Here is a 25933-nt window from a genome sequence, read left to right on the forward strand (position 1 = left end):
CTTAGAAAAAGTAAAAAATATATATACTTCTCTCTGTTAAATATTTATTATTCAGTTTTTGTTTTTCTTCTTTTCATTTGGACAAGAAAAAAGAAATAAATCTCAAGAAAATTATGGATTTTGTGAAAACAAAATAAACAACGAGAAAAAAGAACAAGAGAGAGAGAGAGAGAGAGAAAGAAAGAGAGAGAGAGGAAAATTGAGTCCTAATGGGAAAAACTAGAGGAGAAAATGTACAAATTTATTGTTTCTAGTTTTTATTTCTGTTGGTTTTTTTTTTTTAATTTTAATTTTATTTTTGTTTCTTATTAAAACTTTCAAATTTTAAGTTTTGTTTTTTTATTTTTGTTTCTTTGCCGTAAATAATAGTATTTATATATTTTATGTGTTTTTTTGTTTATTTTTTGTTTTCAATTTCCTTCGAAGCAGATTTTTGAAAAATTGAGAATGGATTCTTGTGGTGGAAGAGAGAAAGAAAGTAAGAGAGAGAGAGAGAGAGAGCAACTATTTTAGCTGTTGTTGTTGTTGTTTTTATTGAGATGTTGGTTGGTTGTGGTGGTAATAATGTGTGCTTTTTTGTTTAATTTTGTATTATATATTTGCGGTTGACTAACTGCTTTTTATAGCACTTATCAAACTTTCATCCATCATAGTTTCCCCCTCCTCCTCCTCCTCCTTATCAGCTGGTGGTGTTGTTGTTTGTTGTTTTTCTGGTTGTTCTAATACAACTGCTTCCTCATCTTTTTCTTCTTCTTCGTTTTTAATAATTATTGATTCCTCACCAACTACTACGACACTCTTCTGTTGTTGTTCCCCATCTTTTTTTTCTGATCTCTCCTATTGTTGGCTACTCGCTTTCGATGATGAATTATGCAAAGTCATTTGTCCATTTATAATTGGCAAAAAGTATGGATGTGCCATAGCTTCGCGAGCTGTCAGCCGCTCAACATGATCATAGCGCAGCAATTTATCGAGAAAATCCAAAGCTTCGGGCGATACCAAATGCTGATTGTCCGAATGCACAAATCGCTCCCATCGCTTGCGCGAATGCCTCTGCAATATATCGTGGAATCGCGGATCCAGCTCGATATTATATTTATCTAAATAGGCATACAGTTCTTCGGTGCCCAGCACCCTAGCTATACGCACTAGCTGATCATAATTATCGTGTCCATGGAAGAATGGCTCCTTACGGAATATCATCGATGCCAGCATACAGCCCAACGACCACATGTCCAGCGAATAGTCGTACATCTGATAATCCACCAATAGCTCTGGGCCTTTGAAATAACGTGAAGCCACACGGACATTGTACTCTTGTCCGGGATGATAGAATTCCGCCAAACCCCAATCGATTAGACGCAATTTGCGATTCTCATGATCAATCATAACATTGTGAGGCTTAACATCGCGATGCATAATGCCCATGCTGTGACAATAATCCAGCGCCTTGAGCAGCTCAAAGAGATAGTAACGTATCTCATAGTCGGTCAGAGTCTGGTACAGTTGCTTAAAGTCTGTATTGTTGACATGTTCAAAGATCAGAGCTGGCGTACGGGAGACGGGATCCTTGACAACGGCCAATAGAGTAATGATATTGGTGCCGCCACGTAAATTCTCTAGAATTTTAATTTCACGCTTGATTTTCTTCTTTTTGACAGGCTTGAGAATTTTCACGACGCATTTCTCGCTGTTTGTTATGTTAATTGCTTCGAAGACTTCACTGTATTTGCCACGTCCCAGTTTACGGACCAATTGATAGTCGTCCTGGTTGGCCCAGTCAACGACATAATTCTCATAGTCCCAGTATTCGTCCGGTTTGTGTGCATTTACGTCAGTGTAAACGCGTGCAGCGCTCGGTAATGTCATCGTTTCTAGTGAATCGAGACTGGTGCTTCGGCGGCGGTTGCGGTTGTTTCTGTTACTTAATGGGAGGAGGTTGTTTATGGTGGTGGTATTTGGTTGTTGGTTGGTGGTGCGACGCGCAGTGCTACTGGCAGTCAAAACACGTTTTTTTCTAGAGTTCGTGATGGAGCCGACGCCAAATTCTCCGTTACTATGTTGTGTAGTACTTAACTCGCTGTCTTCTCCACTGCTTTCAGATGCGTAGGCAAGCCAACCGTAATCGTGTTTCTTGTAAAAATCTCTGAAAATAAAACAAAAAGCTAAATTTAGTAACACAACTCAGCAGTATGTCGAATATTGTTTCGAAAATGAAGGGAAAAAACAATGCGAGACCTCATACAATCGTATGGAGGTTGCAATATTTCCATTCTGTTAGTGCTTGGTGTGCATTTTTCCAGTCAATGGATAAACAAATCGATGCTAATTGTTTTTTCTTTGTTTCATTAAGTCTGGCTTTTTTTTAAATCTTTGTGAGGGAGAATTTGTGTAATTTTCTTCTTCTTTTTTTTTTATTTTGTTATTTTACGATTTTGACCTGGAAGCAATCTGAGTGTAAGAGTTTGTTTTAACGTTGACAACACAACAATTAAGGCAAAGATAGCAACTATTAACGACGACAACGAAGTTGGACGATGATGACGATATGGAAGAAAAATGTAAACATTTGTTACTTGTGTTGCGGCGACGATGAAAAAATATTATATTGATCAATATTTTGGTTCTAAAATTATATTTTGTGTGCGAGTTGAAGCTACTTATTGTTAGACACACAGAAGATAGTGTAGAGAAGATACAAAACAACTAAATAAAATTAGCAAAGCAACAAAAGTAGAGGGATGAACAAAGTTTTTTTTTTTTTTGTGTGCAAACACGCGAGTTTCCTTTGCCTTAAATATAGTCATATTATAGTCATGTAGTGGATTATAATGCTTAAATGAACAACGCAGTTCACAATGGGAAAAAAAGCTTCCTGTTTAAATATCTCAGGCAAAAGTGATTGTCAGTTTTATTATGTTGGTTGGCTTCTTTTAAAAAAAAGAAGAGTCACTGAGGTGAACTTATGGATAATGAACTGACTGAATTTATTGCAACCTTGATAATGCACAAGGTTTCCATTTTCATTGTTTGCTATATGACAGAAGAAAGAAAAATCATTTCATTTAAAACCTAAATACTTTATAAATTCTACTTGCACTGATTATTATTTTTTTTTTTGTCTGCATTCTTTTCGATTATGCAGAAATAAAACAAGAAAATATCAATTTTTCGTTGCCAAGGTTCATGTTGGAAACCATGTTAACAAGTTCACATTCATTTTCGGCACATCATAATTTCTACTAACACATTTTTATTTATAATAAACCCGCACTTCAATTGATTAAGAATACCCTTAAAATATTATAAAAACACAGTGCGAGCGTTTGAGTAAGAAAAAAGAGAGGATTGACTTGGAGACACCGATGTACAGTGCTGCTAAAAACATTCCGGATTTTTTTTTGTCATTTTTATCAATGGAAATTTTATAACTCAAAAGTGGAACCAAATATTGTTTTAATATTTTTTCTATGTCGTTTATATATCAGTTACGCAATTTCAACAAAAAATAATGATCTTTAATACATAACGGAAAAATATTCTTTTCAGTGATAAAGGCAATTTTTACTTGTGTTATTCCGAGTGTAAAACATTCACATGTTTGAAACCAAAAAAATATACTCCCTACCATGAACACAGCGGAGGATCAGCGATGGTTTGGGTTTTGTTTTTTCAACTGCAGGCTCTGGCCGTACACCAAATCAACGGAATAATGGATCATTTAAAGAATAGAGAGATGTTGGAGTCGATAATGACTCCATAAAAGCAGAAAGAAACGTCTTTACATTGGCTCTTCCTGCTATTTATGATGCCAAAAATTCTTAAAAGCTCGTAAAACAGTAGTTTGGGGCAGACAATACTCCTGGCTTAGAAAAGCAGTAACAATTATTTGACTTGAACCCGATTGAAAATTTGTGGGCTATCTTTAAGTGACGAGCAGTGAAAAGAAAGCACACCTCAGAAACTAACGTACTTGTGGCTTTGAAAAATGACTGCGTGCATATTCCTGTCTATTTTATTTAATTTGGCCGACTCCATGTCTCGTTGGTGCCGAGCAGTCTTCAAAAACAAAGGTTACTGAACAAAATATTAATTTTGAACACTAACATTAAAAAATCCGGTTAGTTTTTCACAGCCGAAATTCTGCCTCTCATTAATTTTTCAATTTTTAAAATTTTTGTATGTATTAAAGATCATTATTTTCTGTTGGAATTCCTTAACTGATATATTTACGACCTAGAAAAAATATTAAAACTATATTTGGTTCCAGTTTAAGGTTTTAAAATTTCAATTGATGAAAATGACAAAAAAATCCGGAATGTTTCTAGCAGCACTGTATGTATAATCTATATTATATACTTCTGTAAATTGTAAAAGAAACGGGATCTGAGTCAAACAAGGAAACGTGGACAGTACAATTTTATTGGTGATAAACTGATAACTGAAGAAACGAAAGAAAACCAACCTGTGGTACAAATATGTAGAAGTGGTACAAAAATATAGATTTACGAAGATCCGAGGAAGCATACATTAATGTTAGAAGTATTGTCTCCCAAAAAATAAACCGATTCAGCTATCATGTTCATGAGATTTCTGTCAAAAAACTATATCATACGTTCCGGTACTTCCGCAAACTAAAAAGAAATATAGGCCTAAAAACTCCTAATTCAAACAAATGCAAGAACACCTGCCTCTGAAATCGAACAGTACAAAACCGGGAGGCGAATAAATAGTGTGAAAAAGTTACGTGTAAGATTTATATTGGTAACGTTGCTGCGTAACATTTTGCACAGTAAACAAAAACAACTCTCAAAACGGAAAAAGAAAAATTCGAGTTAAAGAACTGAAAATAAAAATTGTACATTTATTGTTAAAAAGCAAATTAGCTATCCTTCGTTGATGTTCTTTATTGCATTTTGATTTGTTGAATACTTTAATTTCATGAATTACTTTATAAATACATACTATTCGATGTTAAGTAGGTATACCTGGAGGTAACTTATATTTCATAGTCTAAATTTTCTTTATGAAGACACTGTCACCACAGCTGATAGCCTTCAGTTAGACCATGTTTGGTCCGTTGTGATACCACATCATGGATATCACAAGAAATTTTAAAACAAAACTACAGACAAATTTAAAAGCAAGTGAAAAACATTCAGAATTTAATCAAAGGCATCACTCTTCCTTAGGCCTCGCCTCCATTAGAAATATTTATTTCAGACAATATGTCAGGTATAATTTCTGAAATTCATATTTCTTTACCTAACATACAAAAGTAATTTTTGTCCAGTGTAATTGGGATGCCATCAAACGTTAAATTTTATTTCTCTATTTAATTCTTCCCAGATGACAAGAAATTAAGCACACTTCTAAGATTTTAGGTTAATCATAGTAAAAGGAGACCAAAATGTTTTTCAAAAATTAAAGCAAAAGGGGAAACAAAAAGGGGTTTCCCCATTTTAGAGGAAACCTTTAGGTTAAGTAAGATACTTAGTAGGTACCTAATTAACAAACTAATCACATTAAATTGCAATGAGTTTAAAAAATTGAAATAAATGGGGATTTTCCCGATTGAGAGCAAAAGTTCATGTTAAACAGACTTTTGGCCATCAAGCGCAATTTAAACCATTCGATAAAAAGAAAACATCGAGATACAGAAGTTCAACGAAATTCATGAAAATAAAGTTGAAAACTCAAACAAATTTGAGTAATTCAAAAATTCGACTTAAGGTAGTTCGAGTTACGGATGTTCGAACTATGGAAGTTCGATTGTACTTGAACATAATGCCCACCACAGCTCGATGTAATAAACATCAAACTTTTTGATCATTTTTGTTTAGCAGTTGTTGTCGTATGTTTTCAATAAAGTGAATAATGATAATTCATTTAAGCTTCAAATGCGTCATTAGTGTGTAAGATTATAAAAGTGAGTTAAAAAAAAAAAATTACTCATTACGCACATAGGAGTAAATGCCTGTAAAAAACGGAATTTTTCAGTGCCCAGCAGTGCACAGTGGACCGATCCATATACATATGCTAGACGTAAAAAATTCTTTCTCTCGGTTTAATATTTTTATTTGACACAAAATGTAATTTAAACACGACAGTTTGTAATAAAAACAATTTTCTACATCTTTATTTATTTCACGCGAAATCAGTCATTTCTCAAACTAGCTGATTTCCACTTTTTGTCAAAACTTGCAGAAAAAAGCTTATTTTATTTTTACCGACTTCCAAAAAGGAGGAGGTATTCAATTCGTCTGTATTTTTTTTTTTTTTTTTTTATGTTTGTTACCGCATAACTTTGGACTGAGTGAACCAATTTTGATAATTCTTTTTGTATTGGAAAGCTGGTGGCTGCAGTGTGGTCCCATTTTAATTTCGTTCACTTTAAGCCATAGGAACTATTTTAAAAACCATAAAAACCATGATCCATGGAAGTCGGTTTTGTTTTTTGCTAAAAATGATTATTAATCTGCTTGCAGATGTCGATATTTTCTTCTGAAATACTATATTTATCCAGAACATATTCAAAAATTTTAACTTTCCGGTTCTTCTTTTGATTCGAACGCCAAACGCCATAAAATTCCATACGTGAAATTCCAAATTCTAGTAGGATTCAAACCAAAAAAAAAAGGCGTTGCAAATTAGTGCGAAAGAAAAAAAACATATATTCTTTAACTAGACATGACACACTTTTCAAAAACATATAATTTTTAACGACACGTTGACATACTCATATTTAGATTGTATAAAACAAAAAACCATTTTTAACATTTTTCCCCACAAAATAAGTGATTCACTGAGAGTTCATTTCCAAGACAAGTAAACGGGACACAAGATATCAAACATGTAAAAATATTAGAGAACAAACCGACTAATACACCTGCCATTTGTTTTAACGTAATTCTCTTTCGATTCAAAAATATAAAAAAAATTTCATTTACTTTAAATTTCAAAAATTTTATTCAAGAAATATAACGAATTGAAAGTTTGAAGTGACAGAACTTGTTATTTAACTAACCAAATGTCAAGTGGATTGAAGTTCTAAGATCAGCTGGGTATTCTTATTGTTTACAACCGCATGAACAACGGTGAGTCGCAGTTGACTTTTTCACCACTGTGCAGTGGTTTGATTTTTATCGGAAACAAAATTCATAGTTTTTTTTTTGGAAAAATAAAAAAAAGGTTTTTTTTTGACAAAATATTTACTTACGTTGGGAACTCATGTTTTAACAGAAATAAAATTGCTTTATAAATCACCCTAAAATTATAGCCTCAAAATCATTATTAACCCTCCGTTGTCACCTGTAGGTCAATTAGACCCATAATTTTGATTGAAAATTCGATTTAAAAGGAAAAAATATTTTTACCATTTTTTTTTTGACATACATAATGTAGCTACATTTACTTTTAAGGAATCACTAAATTTCAATATTTTATTGAAATTTCGTGATTGCTTAAAAAGTCGCATATTTGTAGCACTAAAGGCCACCTATGAAAAAAAATATCAAAGAACTTTAGTTAACACAATAATAAATGCTAATTTTATTTATTTAAAATAAATTCATATCATGTTAACTTGCAAAAAAATAATGTTAAACTTTTGTAAATCTCAAACACACTAGTATCACCTTTTTGCTTAGTAAGAGAATACCTTGGTTCTTTAAAGAAGTACAAAAAAAGACGATTTTAAAATGAACGGTGGGTAAGTGTTTTTTAAAGTGTTACTAACTGTACGTACTATAAATTATAAACATTCCAACCAATAATGAAATTCGAGTATATATAGTATATGGTATTTGGAACCTGTTGTTTCTATTATATGATTTTTGAATGTATTTCGGTAAGGGCAAACTCATTTGGTTCTGCACCTTTTTTTGTGCTAATCCAAACACTATCCATCCAACTTGAAAGTACTTGGTGATAGGGTGTTGGTGGTAATTATTAAGGACCAGAAAAGAAAATCTCAACAAAAACATAATATTTAAAAATGAAGCCAAGTTCTTATAATTTGGAGACTCTTGCCAAAAATTTACTGAGATATAGACGATATCAATTTCTATGATTTTGTTTTCAATTTATGTTTGTCAATTTTCCATTTAAAGATCATGTTTTAAAACTTGCCAAGAAAAAAATTCAAAATATAATCTATTAAAATTTAAAACCAAATCTCAGAACTTGTAGCCTCCTCCTTTCTTGTGTGCGTGATTTAAGTCCATTTTTAAAAGTTTGTGTTTTTGTTGAGATTTTACAGCTTTTTTTTGTCATAGAGTTGGCAATATGAGTGGATACTCACACATCTTTTATAAAAGATCTCAAGTATTTGTTGCTTTTTAAGTCAGTTGCGTTATTATGAAATTTCACGGTTTTACGATGATTAGGTTCCTTGAAGTATTTTACATATTTCAAATTAAGTGAGTAGAAAATCTAACATTATAAAATATGTTCTTTGTATAAATTACCATTTTACAAAGTTACAAAATCTACGATAGTCGAAGTGATCTTTATTGTTTTATAATAATTCAGGGAAAAATTTAATATTTAACCATTATCGGAACTGCAGTTTGAAATAATTCAATGAAAATGGGCAGTTAGAAAGTCTTCTAAAAGGAAAATCTCAAATTTTCGATTATTTCTTTTCTATGCCTCACAAATCAGATATGTAGATCTGCAAAATTTCCAAAATATTGATGATCTGTCAGCGAGTGTGAGTCAGTTTCGGTTTTTCTGATTTTTGAAACCTTAAGCCTTAACTACATTGGCTCAAAAAGTGAAAAAGTACTAAAGTGAACATTTTCAAACGCATTTCTGTATAGTTTTTCGACCTGAAAAATTAAAACAAATGATGCAGAAAGCTTATTTTTTGGTCTAATAAACAATTTGTATACTCTTTTTCACAAAACAATTGCGTTAGCCAGAAAAAAAATATTTTCACTTTTGTACTTCTTCAAAAAGTGGTGTATGTAGTTAAGCCTTTATACTTATCTCAGATATTACTCATGATAAGTAACTGAAGTGGTAACTCTGGCCTATTTAAACAAATGTTACGAATTTGAAGTTTCTAGCTCCTTTGGTATAGAAGTTAGAGGGAGTAGAACAGAACATTTCCTGCATTGGATTTTGTAAATAAGTTTGTAGTGCAAAGTTGATAGAGAAATTGGCTGGGCACTAACGTGACCCTGGATGATGACTAAAAGTGCCTTCACAATATATCGCAAATTATAAACACATATCAAAATGTGACCCGAAAATAATTTATAATACTGGGTAATTCCACGAGAGCATATCGCTTACGCTTATCTACTTAAACACTGTCATAAATCAAAAAAACTGTTTTTTTTCAGGAAACGAGTTTTAAATTTAGTATCGATCAATTTTGGTGTGTAAAAGTTTCTAAATCAAAACTAGTGCTCCTTCTCCGTCAGTTTTTAAGGGAAAGAAATGATTTTCTGCAGGATTAAAGATTACTTTATTCCAATAACTTCTGCATTAATAACTCGAAATTCGTGATTTTTGAGCCAACAAATTTTTGGTGACAGTATTCAAGTAAATTAGCGATATAGGCATATTTTTGTATGTTTTCGCTCTTATTTATTTACCTATTCACTAAATTAGGCATTTTAATGCATCCAACACTTAGGGCCAGCTGTACAAACGTGGTTCAGCCTCGGATCAGGAATTTAACCCAACGATTTCGGCGGATTAGCTGCGGGTCAACTTTGGTTCAAGCATGGATGTGGCTATTTTTATATATGTGCACCTTGCACCAGTGCTATATCGGAACCTTACCACCGATTACAGAAGATAAAAGTTGCTGGACCACGGATTAAATATTTGTACAACTGGCCCTTAGTGTATTAATTTGTTTCATTGTATTAAAAGTATTCTTACTATTGTACTGTCTGAGAATATATTGAAATAAGATGTAACGGGTGTTACTTTACATAATTTAGTGAATATGTAGGTAAATAAATAAGAGCCAAAAACATACCAAAATATGTTTGTATGCTCTCTCATTACCCTTTTGTGGAGACAGAATATCAAAATTGATTCGACAGAATCTGTCATCCCATTTCGAAAGATTTGACATGCGTTCATAATTTGTGAAATTCGTTGAGGAACTTCAAGAAACTCCAAATCAAGGGGCACGGTAGTGCCCAGCCAAGTTCTTTAGCAACTTTGGCACTACACCCTTATTTACAGGAAACAACTCAGGCCATTTTCGGCCCCCCTCTAACTTCCACACCAAAGATGCTAGAAATTTCAAACTCACTACATTTATTGAGCTTGTCAAAACCAAGCTCCTCACAAAATTTCAATACGATGAGTAGTTTCTGAGATATAGGGCTTCAAAAATCGCAAAAACCGTAACTGACTGACTGACTGACTCACTCACTCACTCACTGACAGATCATCAAAATTATGGAGAACTTCCCGTTAACGTAGAAACTTGAAATTTTACACGGTGATAGGACTTGTGGTGTATACAAAGGGAAAAATCGAAAATTTGAGATTTTCAATTCAGGGGGCGTGGCATCCGCCCATTTCAGCTGAATTTTCGTCAAATATTATAGAGCACTTCTGACTATCGTAGAATCTTGAAATTTGGTAGAATTGTAGAGCTGGTAGTTCATACAAAGGAAAAAATTTAAAATTTGAGAATTTTAGCCAGGGGGCGTGGCAACTGCCCATTTTCACTGAATTTTCATCAAATATAGAGATTTTCAATTCTGCAGCCATACCTTGCAAAAAGTAGTGAAATCACAACAAAAAAATTACTGTTAAAAAAGTAGCCAAGTTCTCCTATGTTTAAATTATGCTGGCACAAAAGTACTGAGATGTAAAAGTGTACCAAGTTCTAAAGTTTGGGTTCAAATTCGTATCAATAAAATTTTGATTGTTTACTTGGCAATTTTTGAAATGACTTTAAAAATCGGTAATTAAAAGAAAAATTGTCAAGAAAACAATCAAAATTTTATTGATACGAATTTGAACCCAAACTTTAGAACTTGGTACACTTTTACATCTCAATACTTTTTGTGCCAGCATAATTTAAACATAGGAAAACTTGGCTCCTTTTTTAACAGTAATGTTTTTGTTGTGATACTAAATATATTGGTAGAACTGATATAAACCAGATTATACAGCAATCTTTAATAGAACAAGAAAGTCCCTCGTTCGAGAAGATCAAGTTTGTTATAAAAACACATTACAACAGTGTAAACCTAGCACAACAAAATCTGTCAACGCGTTGGCTTTCTGACATAAAAATGACGTCATAACCATACTCAAAAGTCTCATCAAGTGTGATCGTCCATAAAAAAAAAATACTGTCATGACAACAACATGTGGCAGTACCATATTTACTTTGATTGGCTATTTTGAAACCCTTGGATTAAATAAAAAATTGATTCTGCATTTTACAGTTTAAAGAAAAACTAGTAGGTATTAAATTATAAGATTTTGGACACTCATTCACAAGTCTATTATGCTGAAATGTGACGAAAAAGCTTAAACATTTGGCACACAGAAACATAATTTTGGAATCAAGTTATCTTAATAAAATTCTAAAAAGAAAACGCACTTATCTATCTTATCTGATCGAGCATTTTGACTTGTTACCGATGACTCATTACAAAAACAAAACGAAACATTATTCAAAATATTTATAATGGAATTTCAAGAATCCTGCAACAATGTTTCAATTTTTAGTTCAGTTTGACTTGATTCAACAAATTGAATCAAGTCATGTTCAGTAATCACTGGAGCTGAACAAAATAACACTTGTGCATGGATACGCACAACTGATCACCTGCTTTTGCTCATGATGAGCAAGTAAATGAAACGAATTTAAAAAAAAAATAAATTGGGTTTGGTCATTTAGGAAAAAAAAATCACAACACCCGATCGCATTTGTCATCAATTAAATAAAATACAAAAAAATGCAAAAAATAAAAAACATTGTCAACCCAGGAAGCAAAATCAACACCTTATCTATTTTCCATCATCATCATCCATTCAACAATGACATCCACAAACTAGAAAAAAAAAAACAACAACAACAATTATTAACAAAAAAAAACGTGGTGAAAGCGTTGAAGAGAGCTTAGAATTTGGAACCTCGGAAAATTCTTTTCTTTTGCGTTTTGGCCAGTCAAATACAAAAACTATCAACTAATCAATTTGAATAAATATGACACACAAGCAGAATCAAAAGCAGAAGAAAAGCACAGAGGCCACAGGGCCAACCAACGAAGACAATGATGACGACGAGGAGAGGCAAAGTGAAATTATTTGCTACTAAAACGCGGCACACGCAACCAACATTCAACAAAAAGAGAAGAAAAAAAAAATAAAACATAAATTTTCAAAAACTTCACGTCAATAAAAATGAAAAAATGGATTTTCTGTGGAACATTTACTGAAAATTTTTTAATTAATAAAATTTTTGGCAAAAATTTAACTAACCTTAGATTTGAAAACTTTTCAAAATGTGGTGGCGAGGAAGGCGGCGACGACAACGACGACGACGACGACAATTGTGGACGACTCCTCCTGTTTGTAGTTGTCGTCGATTCAATGCGGTGGTGATGATGACCGACCTCAGTTGAACACAAGCGATGAATTGGCTTAAAGCCTCTGTCAAATGTATTCGCCCAAAATAACGACGAAACTGTTTGAGGTTTATCCAAGAAATCACAGATTATCTTGGTGGTCGATGATGATAATGATTGAAATGATATCAAACCGCAATCAACTCGGCTTCCATTAATTCTTCTCGCTGGCCAGTTGCAAATGCGGATGAAGATGATTCTGGTGGCGAGTAGAATGGTGGCGATTGTGATGTTATTTCTTTCTTTTCACCTGCTGCTCTTTGGAGCTGCTCAAAGTCGTGATGATTTTGGAGTCGGTTTCGAAATTTCCGCTGCAGTGGCCGTATTTGTGTAGAAAAATAATGAAAATATTTTTCGAGTTAAAAAATATTTTCCAAAAAACTTCTTCGTTCGCCTCTCACACAGTCACACAGCAGCACGGAAGAACGAAAAAACTTTTTTTTGTCGAAATGTGGAAAGAAAAAAAAAAAAGAAAAGAAGAGTAGAATCGAGACGAGATGACAGGGCGATAGAGACAAATGTATATACTTGCGATTTTTTGTATGGGTTGTTCTCTTTCACACACAGTGTTGGAAAATGATGTTGTCGATCTATCTTGCTCGTTTTAACGAAACATTGAGTGAGAGGATATGATGAACGGATGACAATTCTGTCAATGGAAAGAAAGAGTTAGATAGTGATAGTGTTTTTAAAAATCGAACGAAGATAGAAGAAAAAATACCGGAGAAATTTTTCTTCATACGTTTTTTTTTTTTTTCTTTCTTTTCTGTCGTTGTGTCGTCTTCTCTCGTTTGTTCGTACAGGCGAGAGCGACTACGTTGAATTGAATGTGAGAAAAAAAAGAAGATAATCGCGTAAATTTTTTTTTTTTATTATTTTTTTTCTTATTCCTTCTGAAGTTTTCTTCTTCTTGCTCGTTTTTTTTTTCTTTTTTGATTTTTTTTCTTTTTTTTTTTTTCAATATAAAGCGACCGCAATGCGATTGAAGTTTTTTTTTTTTTTTTTATTTTTACTTTTTTTTATTCCTTTTCAGATAATTGGGTGTGTACTTTCTTTTTTACTTTTCACGGTTTAATTGATTTTGATTATAAAGAAAAGTTGAAGTTTTTTTTGTTTAATTTTTTTTTTTATATTACAGACTTCTTTTGATTTGAGAAAAAAAAATATAAAATCGCACGGAAGAAGCCAGGTTATGGAATCAAAGATGGCGATAACATTTTTATTCACGAATACAAATGCCGGTAGCGTGTACGCACGAATGAGATGGTTGTGTGTGTTTTGATTTGTGGGTGGGTTAGTGCTGGAATTTTTTTTTGTAAAGAATTTCAGTGTGAACGGTGGTTTATTTGTTAGGGCACGTCACAAATTGGGTGTGTTCGGTGATATAATTTTAACGATGATTATTTTTAAGGTGGTGTTTAGAATTTATTATGGTGGGATTACATTGATTTGCATTTGGAGAGAAAGAAGAAAAAATTAAATAATTCAATATAATAACCTGTTTTGAATTACAATTTGATATTTAAGAAATAATCTCAATTAAAGAAATAATCAGATTTCTCTTCAGCTGCGTACTAGGCTAATTATTGCTGGTTTTTTTTTCGAATATCAAATCGTATAAAACAACAATTTAATTTGAAATTTGAACTTTAATAATAGGTGTGTTTTTTTGTTTATCTATATAGATTTTGTGCAAAAAAACGACATCGGGATTTTTGAAATCCATGCAAACATTTGGCACCACTGTACATATACTTTGGCAGCTGTCTGTCAAAAATGTTGCTTTTGTTTTTTTTTTTTTTAACTCCGAAGTGGGAAGGCCATTACATCCATGTTGGATGCAAACAAAAATTTTCATATGGCCATCATTGTATATATATTTCCATAGTACTATCATGAAGTAAAACGATCTTAGGAACTCTAGTGGTGACTTGAAAAATCAGAATTTGTATGAAAAAAAACACACTGAGCGCCACCTCAAAAAAGTGGCGACATGAACTAATACTAAATTCGACTTCATGATAGTACTATAGAAATATATATACAATGATGGCCATGGCATCCATGTTGGATTCAAAAAATTTATTTTTCACAAAAAACCAAAAATTATCTGTATATTCTTAGCTACATTTTAAGACCATGACCATTAACATTAGTTGCGTCGTTCTTGTGTTATAAGCGTTTGAAGGTAGCCATATTGAATTTTTTTTCGATTTTTTAAAAATCAAATGTGAAAACATTTTTATTTTTATTTCTAATTTTTCGAAAAAACTTTGGTAATTTTATATACATATCTGTTCAACAATCTTATCAGGATCCATTTAAGACTTTTATCTGAAAAGTGCATTGCGTATATCTCGAGATATTAACATTTCAATGCAACCATGTCAAACAAATTTTTGATTATTTTTTTCTATGAGAGTTTTTTTCAAACCTCGTTTTCTCCGCTTTTTTTTTGTGTTAATATTTTCAGATATTTCTGTATGAACACAACAATTAAACTACCTTGGCACTACAGTTTTTATCGAGAGAAAGTAAAATCTGGATAATTATCTGGATTTTTCAAAAATGTATACAGATAAAGTTTTTGTTGTTTTTAACACGTAAATTGTTTTGATTTCAAAAATCTCGATGTCGTTTTTTTGCACAAAATCTATATAGATAAACAAAAAAACACACCTAATTTGCGAAATTATTTCATTTCGGCTGTAGTGAAAACAGGCTAGGCTATTTTGAACACAAATTATCTAAACTTCGAAGTCAAAATGCATACAAAACTCTGGCTATTATTTATAAACGTTGAGTTGTTTACCTTTGAACAATTGCTTGAATTTGGAAAATGTGTCAAAAATCATTTTTGTAGTCGATTCGACCTGTAGTTGTCTAATAGCTGTCAAACTTTGTGTATAAGTATCGATTGTCTTAACTTTGAATAGTGTGATATTTTTTTTTATTATAAAGCATGCATAGTTCCCACAATTTGAAAAAAAAAATTAAGCAACAAACAATATCCCTTCTATTAAGCTTTACAGGAGCTAAATTACCACCTGTAAGGCTTTATAGAAGCAAATTTGTTAGTCGGGTGTATAAGTAGACAAAAATCTAATAAATATCCCTGATAGTAGGTGTGTTTTTTTTGTTTATCTATATAGATTTTGTGCAAAAAAACGACTTCGCGATTTTTGAAATCCATGCAAACATTTGGCACCACTGTACATATACTTTGGCAGCTGTCTGTCAAAAATGTTGCTTTTGTTTTTTTTTTTTTTAATTTAACTCCGAAGTGGAAAGGCTATTACATCCATGTTGGATGCAAACAAAAATTTTCATGGCATCCATGTTGGATTCAAAAAAATTGTTTTTTCACAAAAAAACAAAAATTATCTGTATATTCTTAGATACATTTTAAGACCATGACCATTAACATTAGTTGCGTCGTTCTTGTGCTTTGTATATAAAATCTATAGTGCTATCATGAAGTGCAATTTTTTAGTTTGTTCGTTACCTGAGTGGTCGCAAGGGCGCTTAGATCGAATTAATAATGGGAGTAAGGAGATGAGATATACATTTCTGTTTGAAATTTGACATATTTTTTAGTTCGTTCGCTAGCTTACTTTTTGGGTGGCGCTGTTTTTTTTCATGATAGTACTATAGATTTTATATACAAAGTTCTTGTGTTATAAGCGTTTGAAGGTAGCCATATTGATTTTTTTTTTTCGATTTTTTAAAAATCAAATGTGAAAACTTTTTTATTTTTATTTCTAATTTTTCGAAAAAACTTTGGTAATTTTATATATATATCTGTTCAACAATCTTATCAGGATCCATTAAAGACTTTTATCTGAAAAGTGCATTGCGTATATCTCGAGATATTAACATTTCAATGCAACCATGTCAAACAAATTTTTGATTATTTTTTTCTATGAGAGTTTTTTTCAAACTTCGTTTTCTCCGCTTTTTTTTTTGTTAATAGGTGTGTTTTTTATTACAACCGGTCTTAACTAGACAAAAAAAACGCAGTCTGGGCTAAGCAATTTACATGTTAAATACAACAACACCTTAGCCCCTTGGGCTTAGTTGTTAAGCCCGGAGATTTCTCTGGGCTTAACTTTTTGAAGAGTTTTAAATCTGTGCTACCAAACTAATTTTTTCATAAATTGTTTAGAATTTGTTTAAAAACGTGAAAACTCATGTTTGGAAGGACAAAATGTATTAAAATAGTTTTGCTAGCATACATTTTTGTATCTCTTTGTAAAACATAAATGAAAAATACAAGAAAATGACGAAAGCGAAAAATATGACAACTCTAAATTTTTGTTGTGTCTGCTGTTTTCGGAACATTCAATATACAGTGCTGCCAAGATTTCAGATTAAGCCCCGAGGCGTACCTTGGCACTACTGTTTTTATCGAGAGAAAGTAAAATCTGGATAATTATCTGGATTTTTCAAAAATCTATACAGATAAAGTTTTTGTTGTTTTTAACACGTAAATTGTTTTGATTTCAAAAATCTCGATGTCGTTTTTTTGCACAAAATCTATATAGAAAAACAAAAAAACACGCCTAGTTTTAGAATTTATTTATATAAATGTTACAATTAATAATTGAAAAAAAAATTATGAAATTTTTTTTTTAAATAATACGAGAATGTGCATATTTTTATATGAACGATCAAAGTTGATACCTAGTGCTACCAAACATTAGGTATATGTGCTGCATGCTGCATGAAGTGAGTGGAAAAAGAGTTGGGCAATGGTTCAAAAAAAAAAAAACTTACAAAATGACGATTTTCCTGAAAAACGTTTATTTTTCAGTGGTCCAAACTCTAAAAACTTTTGTTATCCCATTGGCAAATAAAACACAGTACCTATTAGAATAAGTTCAGAAGACTTTAGTGTATAAATTATGAGTTTCACGCAGTAATTTGAAAGAAAAGTACAAAAGTTAAGGGTCAGTTGTACAAATATTTAATCCGTGGTGATTTTGTGAAATTTTGACTAAAATTGTGGACTAAAAATAAACACTTGTTTAACGTATATGCATTTTATTTTGCACTTTTTTGCATTTTGATGGAGGTGTGCGGTAGTTTATTCATGTGAGTAGATGATTAGAGTGGATCTAGTGCTGTAATCAACACATGGACTTCTGCTCGAGGAGATAGGAGTCTGTAGTTGTTGTATTAAATTTCTATCCCAAGTAACAATTTTGCTTGCAAAGTTTTTATCCTGCAGATGTGCAATGTTTTTAATGCATTAGAAAAAAACATTGCATTTCAATGTGAGGTTTACGTGGGATCGATTCCTGACCGGGGCCATGTGATGAAAATAAAAAATATGTGTTGTTTTTCAATTAAAATAATATTCTCATCATTTCAGAACAACAGAAAAAGCAGTGGAATTTCCAAAGAGGAAAAAATTAAAATAAATAAAATTAAATAAATTGTAGAAAATACAAAATAAAAAAAAATCAAAAGACAACAAAAATAATGAAATAAAATTCAATAAATTCTTTTTTTTTATGCATAAATTCAGCATCTTATAACAACTTCTATAAGGCCTTATTATAACATCCCATGCAAGTAATCTGGTTTGATCATTAGATAAACCCTCTGCAGGAAGACCTTCGTAAGGCCATTTTAAGCTGCTTGTCACAGGCTATTAGCTTGTGGATTACCTGTGAAGAAAAGTCCTATGCAATTTCGGTAAAATGCGCCAAAATGATTTGTATAAGACCTGTCCTTCTTCTAATGCAAGCCAAAAAATAGCTTGCATTGACCCTTATGAAAGCTAAATTGTTACTTGTGATACTCATGAGTAAATTATCACCTCCAATGGAACGCGGATTTTATTGTAAATTCTTAGTGCCTGGCTACACAGTGATTTTTCAATCGATTGAAAAATCAAATGCGGTGATGGCTACACACTATTGTGCCCAATCACGTTCCACTTTTACATTTTCTAGGAACAAACGTCAAAAAGAGGAAAAATTTAGCAATGGAACTCTCCCTACTAACAATTTTGCTTCTATAATGCTTTACAGAAGCAACAATTGCATCTGTAAAGCTTTATAGAACCAAAATTGTTTGTCGGGTCTGTACTACCCTCAGAAAATTCAGTTCCCTTCGTGAGCATCTTCCCCCTTCACTCCTCATCCCTCTTGCCTACAAACTCGATTGAAAAATCACCGTATAGCCAGGCACTTAATCAGCCCTATCGTGAGTTTAAAGCCATAACTACAATGACCTAAAAAGTGAAAAAGTGGGAAATTTACAAAAGTAAAAAATTTTTATTTCTTTTTAGCGCTATTTGTTTTTGGAAAAAACTACACAAATTGTTTTTTAAGCCAAAAAATAAGCTTTTTGCATTATTATTTTAAATTTTGTGGTCTAAATAAACTGTCACAAAATGAGTTTGAAAATTTTCACTTTTTGACTTTTTGCAGTTTTGTCATGTTGGGTTATCTCCCCGTATTTTTTCAGGTAATACCGTCCCTCATCTAACGAAGTGAAGTAACTCCCAAATTGTCGTTTTTGAGATTTTGGCTTTTATGACATTAATAGATCCCCTGAAAATGTCTAGAACGTGCCAAAATTTTAGGTACAAACAAAAACTGCTCTCTTGTAAAATATTAAAAAAGTAGATACGTCAGTTCGTGAGAAGAGGGACGATATGCGCAGTTAATCCTACTTTTCGCAAAAAGTGGCTGTTGTAGTTGCTTCTTTAATAAGCGACAATATAGCGGACTTTTTTAAATATCTACCTAATCGATCGGTGAAAAAGAACCGTCTTTATTTCAATAAAAAATACACGTTTCTTATTTTACTATCCGCCAAATTCTAGTTGGCATTGAAAAAAAAAACAAGCTATAAAATATATATTTTTTATTAATTTCATCTTATGAATTTATATTTTTCTGGTCAACATGGTCCCTTAAATCTCGTTTTTTTATTCGCATTGCCATTTTCTTTCGTTCATCTGCAATAATTTCCATTTGACAGCTGCGGTAAATTTTATTGCAGTCACCATTACCTAATCCAACAACAGCTGCCTTCAAACTTTGCAAAATGGGATTAGTGGTTGTTGAATTTGCTGACACCATCTTGGACGAGAACCAGCTGATTCCCAAACTAAAAATGAAATGTAACGTAACGTTATAATTACGTAAATGTAACACAATTTTAAAACCTCCACATGGGTATCCAAATTTTTTGACCGTTTTTCTGTTGACGAGCAAATTTATTGATTTCACACAATGAATGATACTGACATCGTCCATCATCTTTTGGCATTATTAAAACTGCATCAATTGAATGCAAAACACGACGGGATAGTTCATTCATCTTAAAATAAAATAAAATTAAATTAAATAAAAAAAAATTATATAAAATAAAACAAAATAGTAAAATAAAGTAAAATAAAATAAAATAAAATAAAATAAAATAAAATAAAATAAAATAAAATAAAATAAGATAAAATAAAATAAAATAAAACAAAATAAAATAAAATAAAATAAAATAAAATAAAATAAAATAAAATAAAATAAAATTAAAATAAATAAAAAAAAAATAAAATAAAATAAAATAATATCAAACAGTGGCGTACGTTGAGTCGCCGGGACCCCGGGGTAAGACTAAATTTTGGGGCCCCTTTGATATTAGGGGGCCCCTTAGTTACAAAAAAAATTACGTATACGCCATACGTTTTTTTTTTTTGTATGGCTTATTTATTTTTAGGTTTATTTTAATGTTTTAATATGTTCGTAATGTACTTTGCTATACTTACTTAAAATGTCTCTCATAAAAGCATAAAAGTAGTAAGCACTTGCACTAGGGGCCCCCAAAATTAAATATTTAGATACCCCTAAAATAAAAATTTTTTAGCTAAGAATTGATAGTTCTTGGGGCCTCTGTTCTGAAGTAATAAATACATATTTTATTTTCAACATCGCACATATTTTTTTTTTTATTTTGGGGCCTCTGAAAAATTATTTTTAGAGCCCCAAAATTAAGTGCTTAGAGGCCCCTTTAATATAATATAATTTTTTTGGAGCCAAGAATTAATAGGTATTGGGGCCTTTGTTCTGAAGTAATATTCGGAATGCCACCAATAACGTAATGTTTTTATTTTGGGCCCTGATGTATTTATGTTGGGGCCCCTGATTTTATATTTAATTTTCCATTTGATTGTTTTGAACCACTTTTGAGGATCCTCAAATAATATTTTTGTATTATTTGTGGTGGCAAAGATTTTTCAAGTAATATTTTTTGGGGCCCTAAGATAAAATTATAATTTTTCTTTTAAATAAGCAGTTTATTTTTTTGGGGCCCCTGGGGTAAACTTTTTTTTAAATCAATATACATATATTGTGTGGCTACCAATGCATTATACATTACACTAAATGACATAATTTGTCTCCCTGGTTACTTCGTAACTCAATTTATGCTAACAGTTTTCTTCTCTGCATTGTCTCCAGTGGGGGCTCTGGGGTAGGTCGGGGGCCCCGGGGCAACGCCCCGCTTGCCCCAAGGGAGTGTACGCCCCTGATATCAAATAAAATAAAAAAAAATAAAATAAAATAAAATTAAATAAAAAAAAATAAAATAAAATAAAATAAAATAAAATAAAATAAATAAAATAAATAAAATAAATAAAATAAATAAAATCAAATAAAATAAAATCAAATAAAATAAAATAAAATAAAATAAAATAAAATAAAATAAAATAAAATAAAATAAAATAAAATAAAATAAAATAAAATAAAATATGGTTTGGTAGGGTTGCTGGAGGACAAAATAAAGACATCTTATCTTACAAACCATTTGCATTCTTTGATTTTCTGGGGAACTTCTTTTGCGTCTTCGAATCTCTTCTGTAGCTTCATTGTTTGGATTCATCATATTGACATTTTCTGTAGCTTCCATTGGCATCATCATCATGCTACTGGTATCTTCTTTATTCTTGAGTCAGAGAAAGAATCTCTTATTAATAACTTTTTCAAATTCAAACCAATTAATTACCATTGTTATGCACATCAAAACTTGAAGAATAAACATTCCAAAGGACAAAAACGCCAGCGTTGTGAGGGCTATATCCAAGATATCTTTCAGACCAATTTCTTTGCTGATTGTTTTTATAGGTTGCGCCTGAACCTGATGAGTTTGGCCGCCGCCGTAGCCGTGCTCGTAGCTATTTTCTTGTCCACTTGGGGGATAGTAGCCTAAAAAAAATTATCCTAAATTTAAGAAAGAGTTCTCAGAAACGACCAAAAGTATTTTAACCATTTTTACTGCCAGCAGTGGGTAAAGCTGGTTGAATGAGTTGTACATTGTTGGTAGCATCGAAGGGTAGATGATGACGTGGTGGTGGTAGGACATTTGGATAGTTGGGAACCTGGAATTAAGATCTTTTATATTGCAAAGTTTTTCAAAAGCTTGATTGCGTTCTTTTTATGCTCTCTATAACTTACAGGGTCAACTGCTGCCCCTCCACTATAAGCATATCCGGTAATATCACCTTCATCAAAGTCCTCTTCATCTTCATCTTCACTTTCAATGCTTTTTCTATTAGGGTTAGTTCCCTGCTGTAAAGGCTTGAAATCGGCGACTGGGTTATTGGTATTGTCTGTTAACTGACGTTGAATGTCCTCCAGGGTCGTTGTTCTTTAAATAGAAACAAATCGAGTTTAAACTCAAATAAATAACAAATGTTATTAAATGAAAATTAAAAATGAGTCGAACCAAAGCCATGGTACTGACAATGTATGAATGTACCTCGAAATAAGTCAAAGATAAAAGAACATTATAATCAAAACATTATCTGAAATCGGGTTTTTAAATTTTAAAATCGTAAAAAAGTGGTGTTAAATAAAAATTACCTACTTTTGAATATATAGGAAAAAAAATATCGGGTTGTGATAGTCAATATTTTCCCCGATTACTTCCAATATAGAACTTCAGGCTTTATGGTAAGTTAAGGATTCGCATTAAGAGGGTAGGGAATTCAAAAATAGTGGGTATCAAAAAGTCTGTCTATCCGTCAGTCGGACTGTGTGTCTGAGTATCTGAAGAAGTAGCCCAAGCCACTTGATATTCGATTTTCAATGGTTTTTAGAGTTTAGAGTTTTTTTTCAAACGATTTGAATGACAAACTTTCTCCTTTTGTACAGAAACCTTCTATAAATCTTACCTAGCATACCTACTAAAATTTAAAAAAGTAAAAAAAAAAAATCAAAATTTTATTTTGAAAAATCAAATTTTAGGAAACGGACCAATGAATTTGTTTGAAAAAATGTTTTCGTTTTATTAATATTTATTTTTTTAAATTACCTATATTGTTATTTTTTGAAAATGTAATGTAAAAAATAAACTATTTTTTAATTTCTTCTTCCAAAAAGTTGTTACACAAAAAAAAAAAAATATTTTCAGGCTTCTTTTGGAAAACAAAAACAGTTTATTATTTTGCAGTTTTAAAAACAAGTTTTATATACATTTTAAAGTTTTTGTTAAATTTTTTATACAATTAAGTTAAAAATATTCATTAATATTTAAATGAACTGTAAAATCAACTCATCCGACAGACAGATACAGTCTCTTAACCATTTGTAGCCCCATGTGAAAAAAATCTGTTACAAACCAACAAAGATCAAACAAAAGCTGTAAAAACTAAATTTTTCTTCTTTTGAAGCTTATAACATATTTTTTACATTATTGCTTTATCCAAATAGGAGGTACACAACGGCGTATAAAGGGAGGGGGGGAGGGTCATGACCCCTCCCAAGAACTCAAAACTACAAAAAATTGTTGTGTGCTACTAAATTCTTTTGAGTACGATGATTTTCAAAATGTCGAAGTTTTAGAACAAGAACGAAATTAAAAAGTGAACAAATTTTTTAGTATTCAACCAACTATTTTCCCATCTGGGGATGTGGTCTTATTTTTAGCGAACGCTACTCTGGATTAGGATTATTTCAATTCGTTCGATAATATAAGGCATTGATAGGATACAAATTAAGCTGTGTTGTATAGTTTTGTATCGATTTAAAATCCAAATAATTTTTTAATTTTTACTAAACCGAGCAAGCTTAGGTCACTTAAAATAACCTTCGAAAATCAATTTAAGAAAACCTAATTACCTAAATATAACCCTCGTCTTAAAAGAAAAAAAAAAAATTCGCGTTCAATTTTAAAACAAAATTTAAAAAAAATTGTATTTTCAAATGCAATTTTTTTTCAAAACCTTGCGATGCGTTTGCTTGGGGTTAAGAAGACAATTAATTTGAAAGTTACCAGTGTTATTAAATTAAAAAGATTTTTATTTTAACTTGTAAAATAATTCTGGACTACCGGAAAACAATGTAAAGTTGTTTAAATGCAAATTATTCAATCGAAGTACTTTCACATTACACGGTTTATAATTTTTGGTGCATGGGCTAATTCACCTAAAAGGTCACCAATATCAATAGATACATTACACTACTGTATTTTAAGGACAGGATGGTCTTAATTGGTGAAGACTTAAGACTTGACAAAAGCAGACGAATCACACAACGTTTTTGTTTGGTTATTCTTAGAACTCTTCGGAACTGTTCGATTTGAAATGCAAAACGAACAAATTATAATATTTTTAATTCAAATAGCACATTTTAAAGTTTATGCCTACTATCAAAACTTAAAAAAAAATTTGGCATCACCTTATCCTAAAAGTAGCGCTTGAATTCGTTTATCAAAATAGTTAGAGTTGTTTTCGAGAAAATTACAATGCCGCGAAACTGTCATATGGGAAGTTTCCTTTTTTAGTTAACTTAAAAATTACGAAAATGCGTATTTATCACTCGAATACTAGTCACGTTAATTTGGTATAGGTTTAAAAAAAAATTTCCAGAATGATTTAAATAGAATTGGAACAAAATTCAAGGATGGGACTTTTATTAAAGTTCCCGCAGTCAATATTTGAAAACCTTTCACTATCCTGGATCATTTTCTATTGCTACGACATTGTAGATCGTAGCCTTTGGCCCTTTGCATTCAACAAATTTAAGAAGACATTTTAAATTCAAGGTCCTATGCATTCAGAAACAACTGTTCAATATCACAATGCAGCTTCAATAAAATGATGAAAACCCGATGATCTCCCAACTCAGAACCTCAGAAATAATTATGATTAGAAATTTGTTGTTTTTGAAAACTCAAATGGTTTTTTGCTATAAGAAAAGCTATATGGGTTTCCACTCTATTTTAACTGTTGTTGTAGTGAACATACGGACACGGACACCTTTTGAGAAAATGGTCTATTACTTATCTTAGAGTAGGTTATAGTAGATTTATTTTTCGTAAAGTAAAATAGTCTCAAAAAGGTTCTTAAAAAACCCTGTTTTTGTCGAACAATGTTTTAACCTTTAAGATTTTGTTCCAAATTTTTCCTCTTTTCCACTGTACACTGTACTTAAGCTTTAACATTTTCCCTTTTACTCACTTATCCAACCAACTGCGATAACTAGCCGAACCAGGATCTTCAAGCATTTCATTCTGAATATATTTCCCTTGACGATGATGGTTACTCTTATTCGAACTTATTGTATCATCCGTTGAATTACTTGATGGTGACCCAATTCGTCTTTCTATCGGCTGAACATTATCCAATGGAAACTCCGTTAAGATTTGTTTGGCCAAAAAGTTTGACGCCAAATATTCATTCATCATTTTCCGATGAAAGCCCATTGTTGAAAAAGCTGTTGTAAAATTACAACTCGTATTATCTGGTTTATAAAATTCCTCTCGAGTAATATTCGATGATCCTTTCAAAAAGGATTCAAGCTGTTGAGCCAGTAAATTTGCTGGCATAAACTTTTCATTTAATATATCATTCACATCGAATTGAAATGAGTCTATTGAACTTTGAACGAAATTATATTTGCAGGATATTGCTGCGATACAAAAATATACTAGTCGATAAAAGAAATTAGACAACATCGTGTCTGCGCGTGAAGAAATTTCAATTTAAACTGCGAGGGCTTGAATCACAAGAATCATGGTGACAAGATCTTCGTGTTTGTTTTTTTAATGGTCTGGTGCATATTTGTGCAACTCATGAAAGAATCACAAAATCACTGGAGGAATTAATTTGGTAGAGTGACAATGTATGGTTTAGTTGAAATGGTCTATTTGCTTGAAGCAAAGTTCTTTTGCGGTATCATCTTCCCATTGTATAAAGTAAACAACAATTTATGAACCTTCTTATTAGGAAATGTTCTAGTTTGTAAATAAATTTATTAAAGTCTATTCAAAGATTTTTCATTTAACTACTTCTTCTTTACTTT

At 31.6% G+C, this 25933-nt stretch overlaps 2 protein-coding genes across 2 annotated transcripts; both read right to left on the reverse strand.

The window, feature by feature from the left end:
• Window positions 1-220: 220 nt before the first annotated feature.
• LOC129916722 (casein kinase II subunit alpha) lies at window positions 221-12860 on the reverse strand. Its single transcript, XM_055996829.1, has 2 exons — window positions 12475-12860; window positions 221-2146 (listed from the first exon to the last, which is right to left on the reverse strand). Exon 2 carries the CDS (start codon window positions 1867-1869, stop codon window positions 838-840), a length of 1032 nt encoding a protein of 343 aa, XP_055852804.1. The 5' UTR covers window positions 1870-2146; window positions 12475-12860; the 3' UTR covers window positions 221-837.
• A 6653-nt stretch (window positions 12861-19513) lies between these two features.
• Window positions 19514-25457, reverse strand: LOC129914990 (uncharacterized). The gene is made up of 7 exons (XM_055994445.1): window positions 25090-25457; window positions 22085-22277; window positions 21897-22008; window positions 21636-21835; window positions 21435-21575; window positions 19804-19958; window positions 19514-19745 (listed from the first exon to the last, which is right to left on the reverse strand). Exons 1-7 carry the CDS (start codon window positions 25455-25457, stop codon window positions 19514-19516), a joined length of 1401 nt encoding a protein of 466 aa, XP_055850420.1.
• Window positions 25458-25933: the final 476 nt, after the last annotated feature.

The sequence above is a fragment of the Episyrphus balteatus genome, chromosome 3, assembly GCF_945859705.1.
Source record: "Episyrphus balteatus chromosome 3, idEpiBalt1.1, whole genome shotgun sequence".
Taxonomy (NCBI): domain Eukaryota; kingdom Metazoa; phylum Arthropoda; class Insecta; order Diptera; family Syrphidae; genus Episyrphus; species Episyrphus balteatus.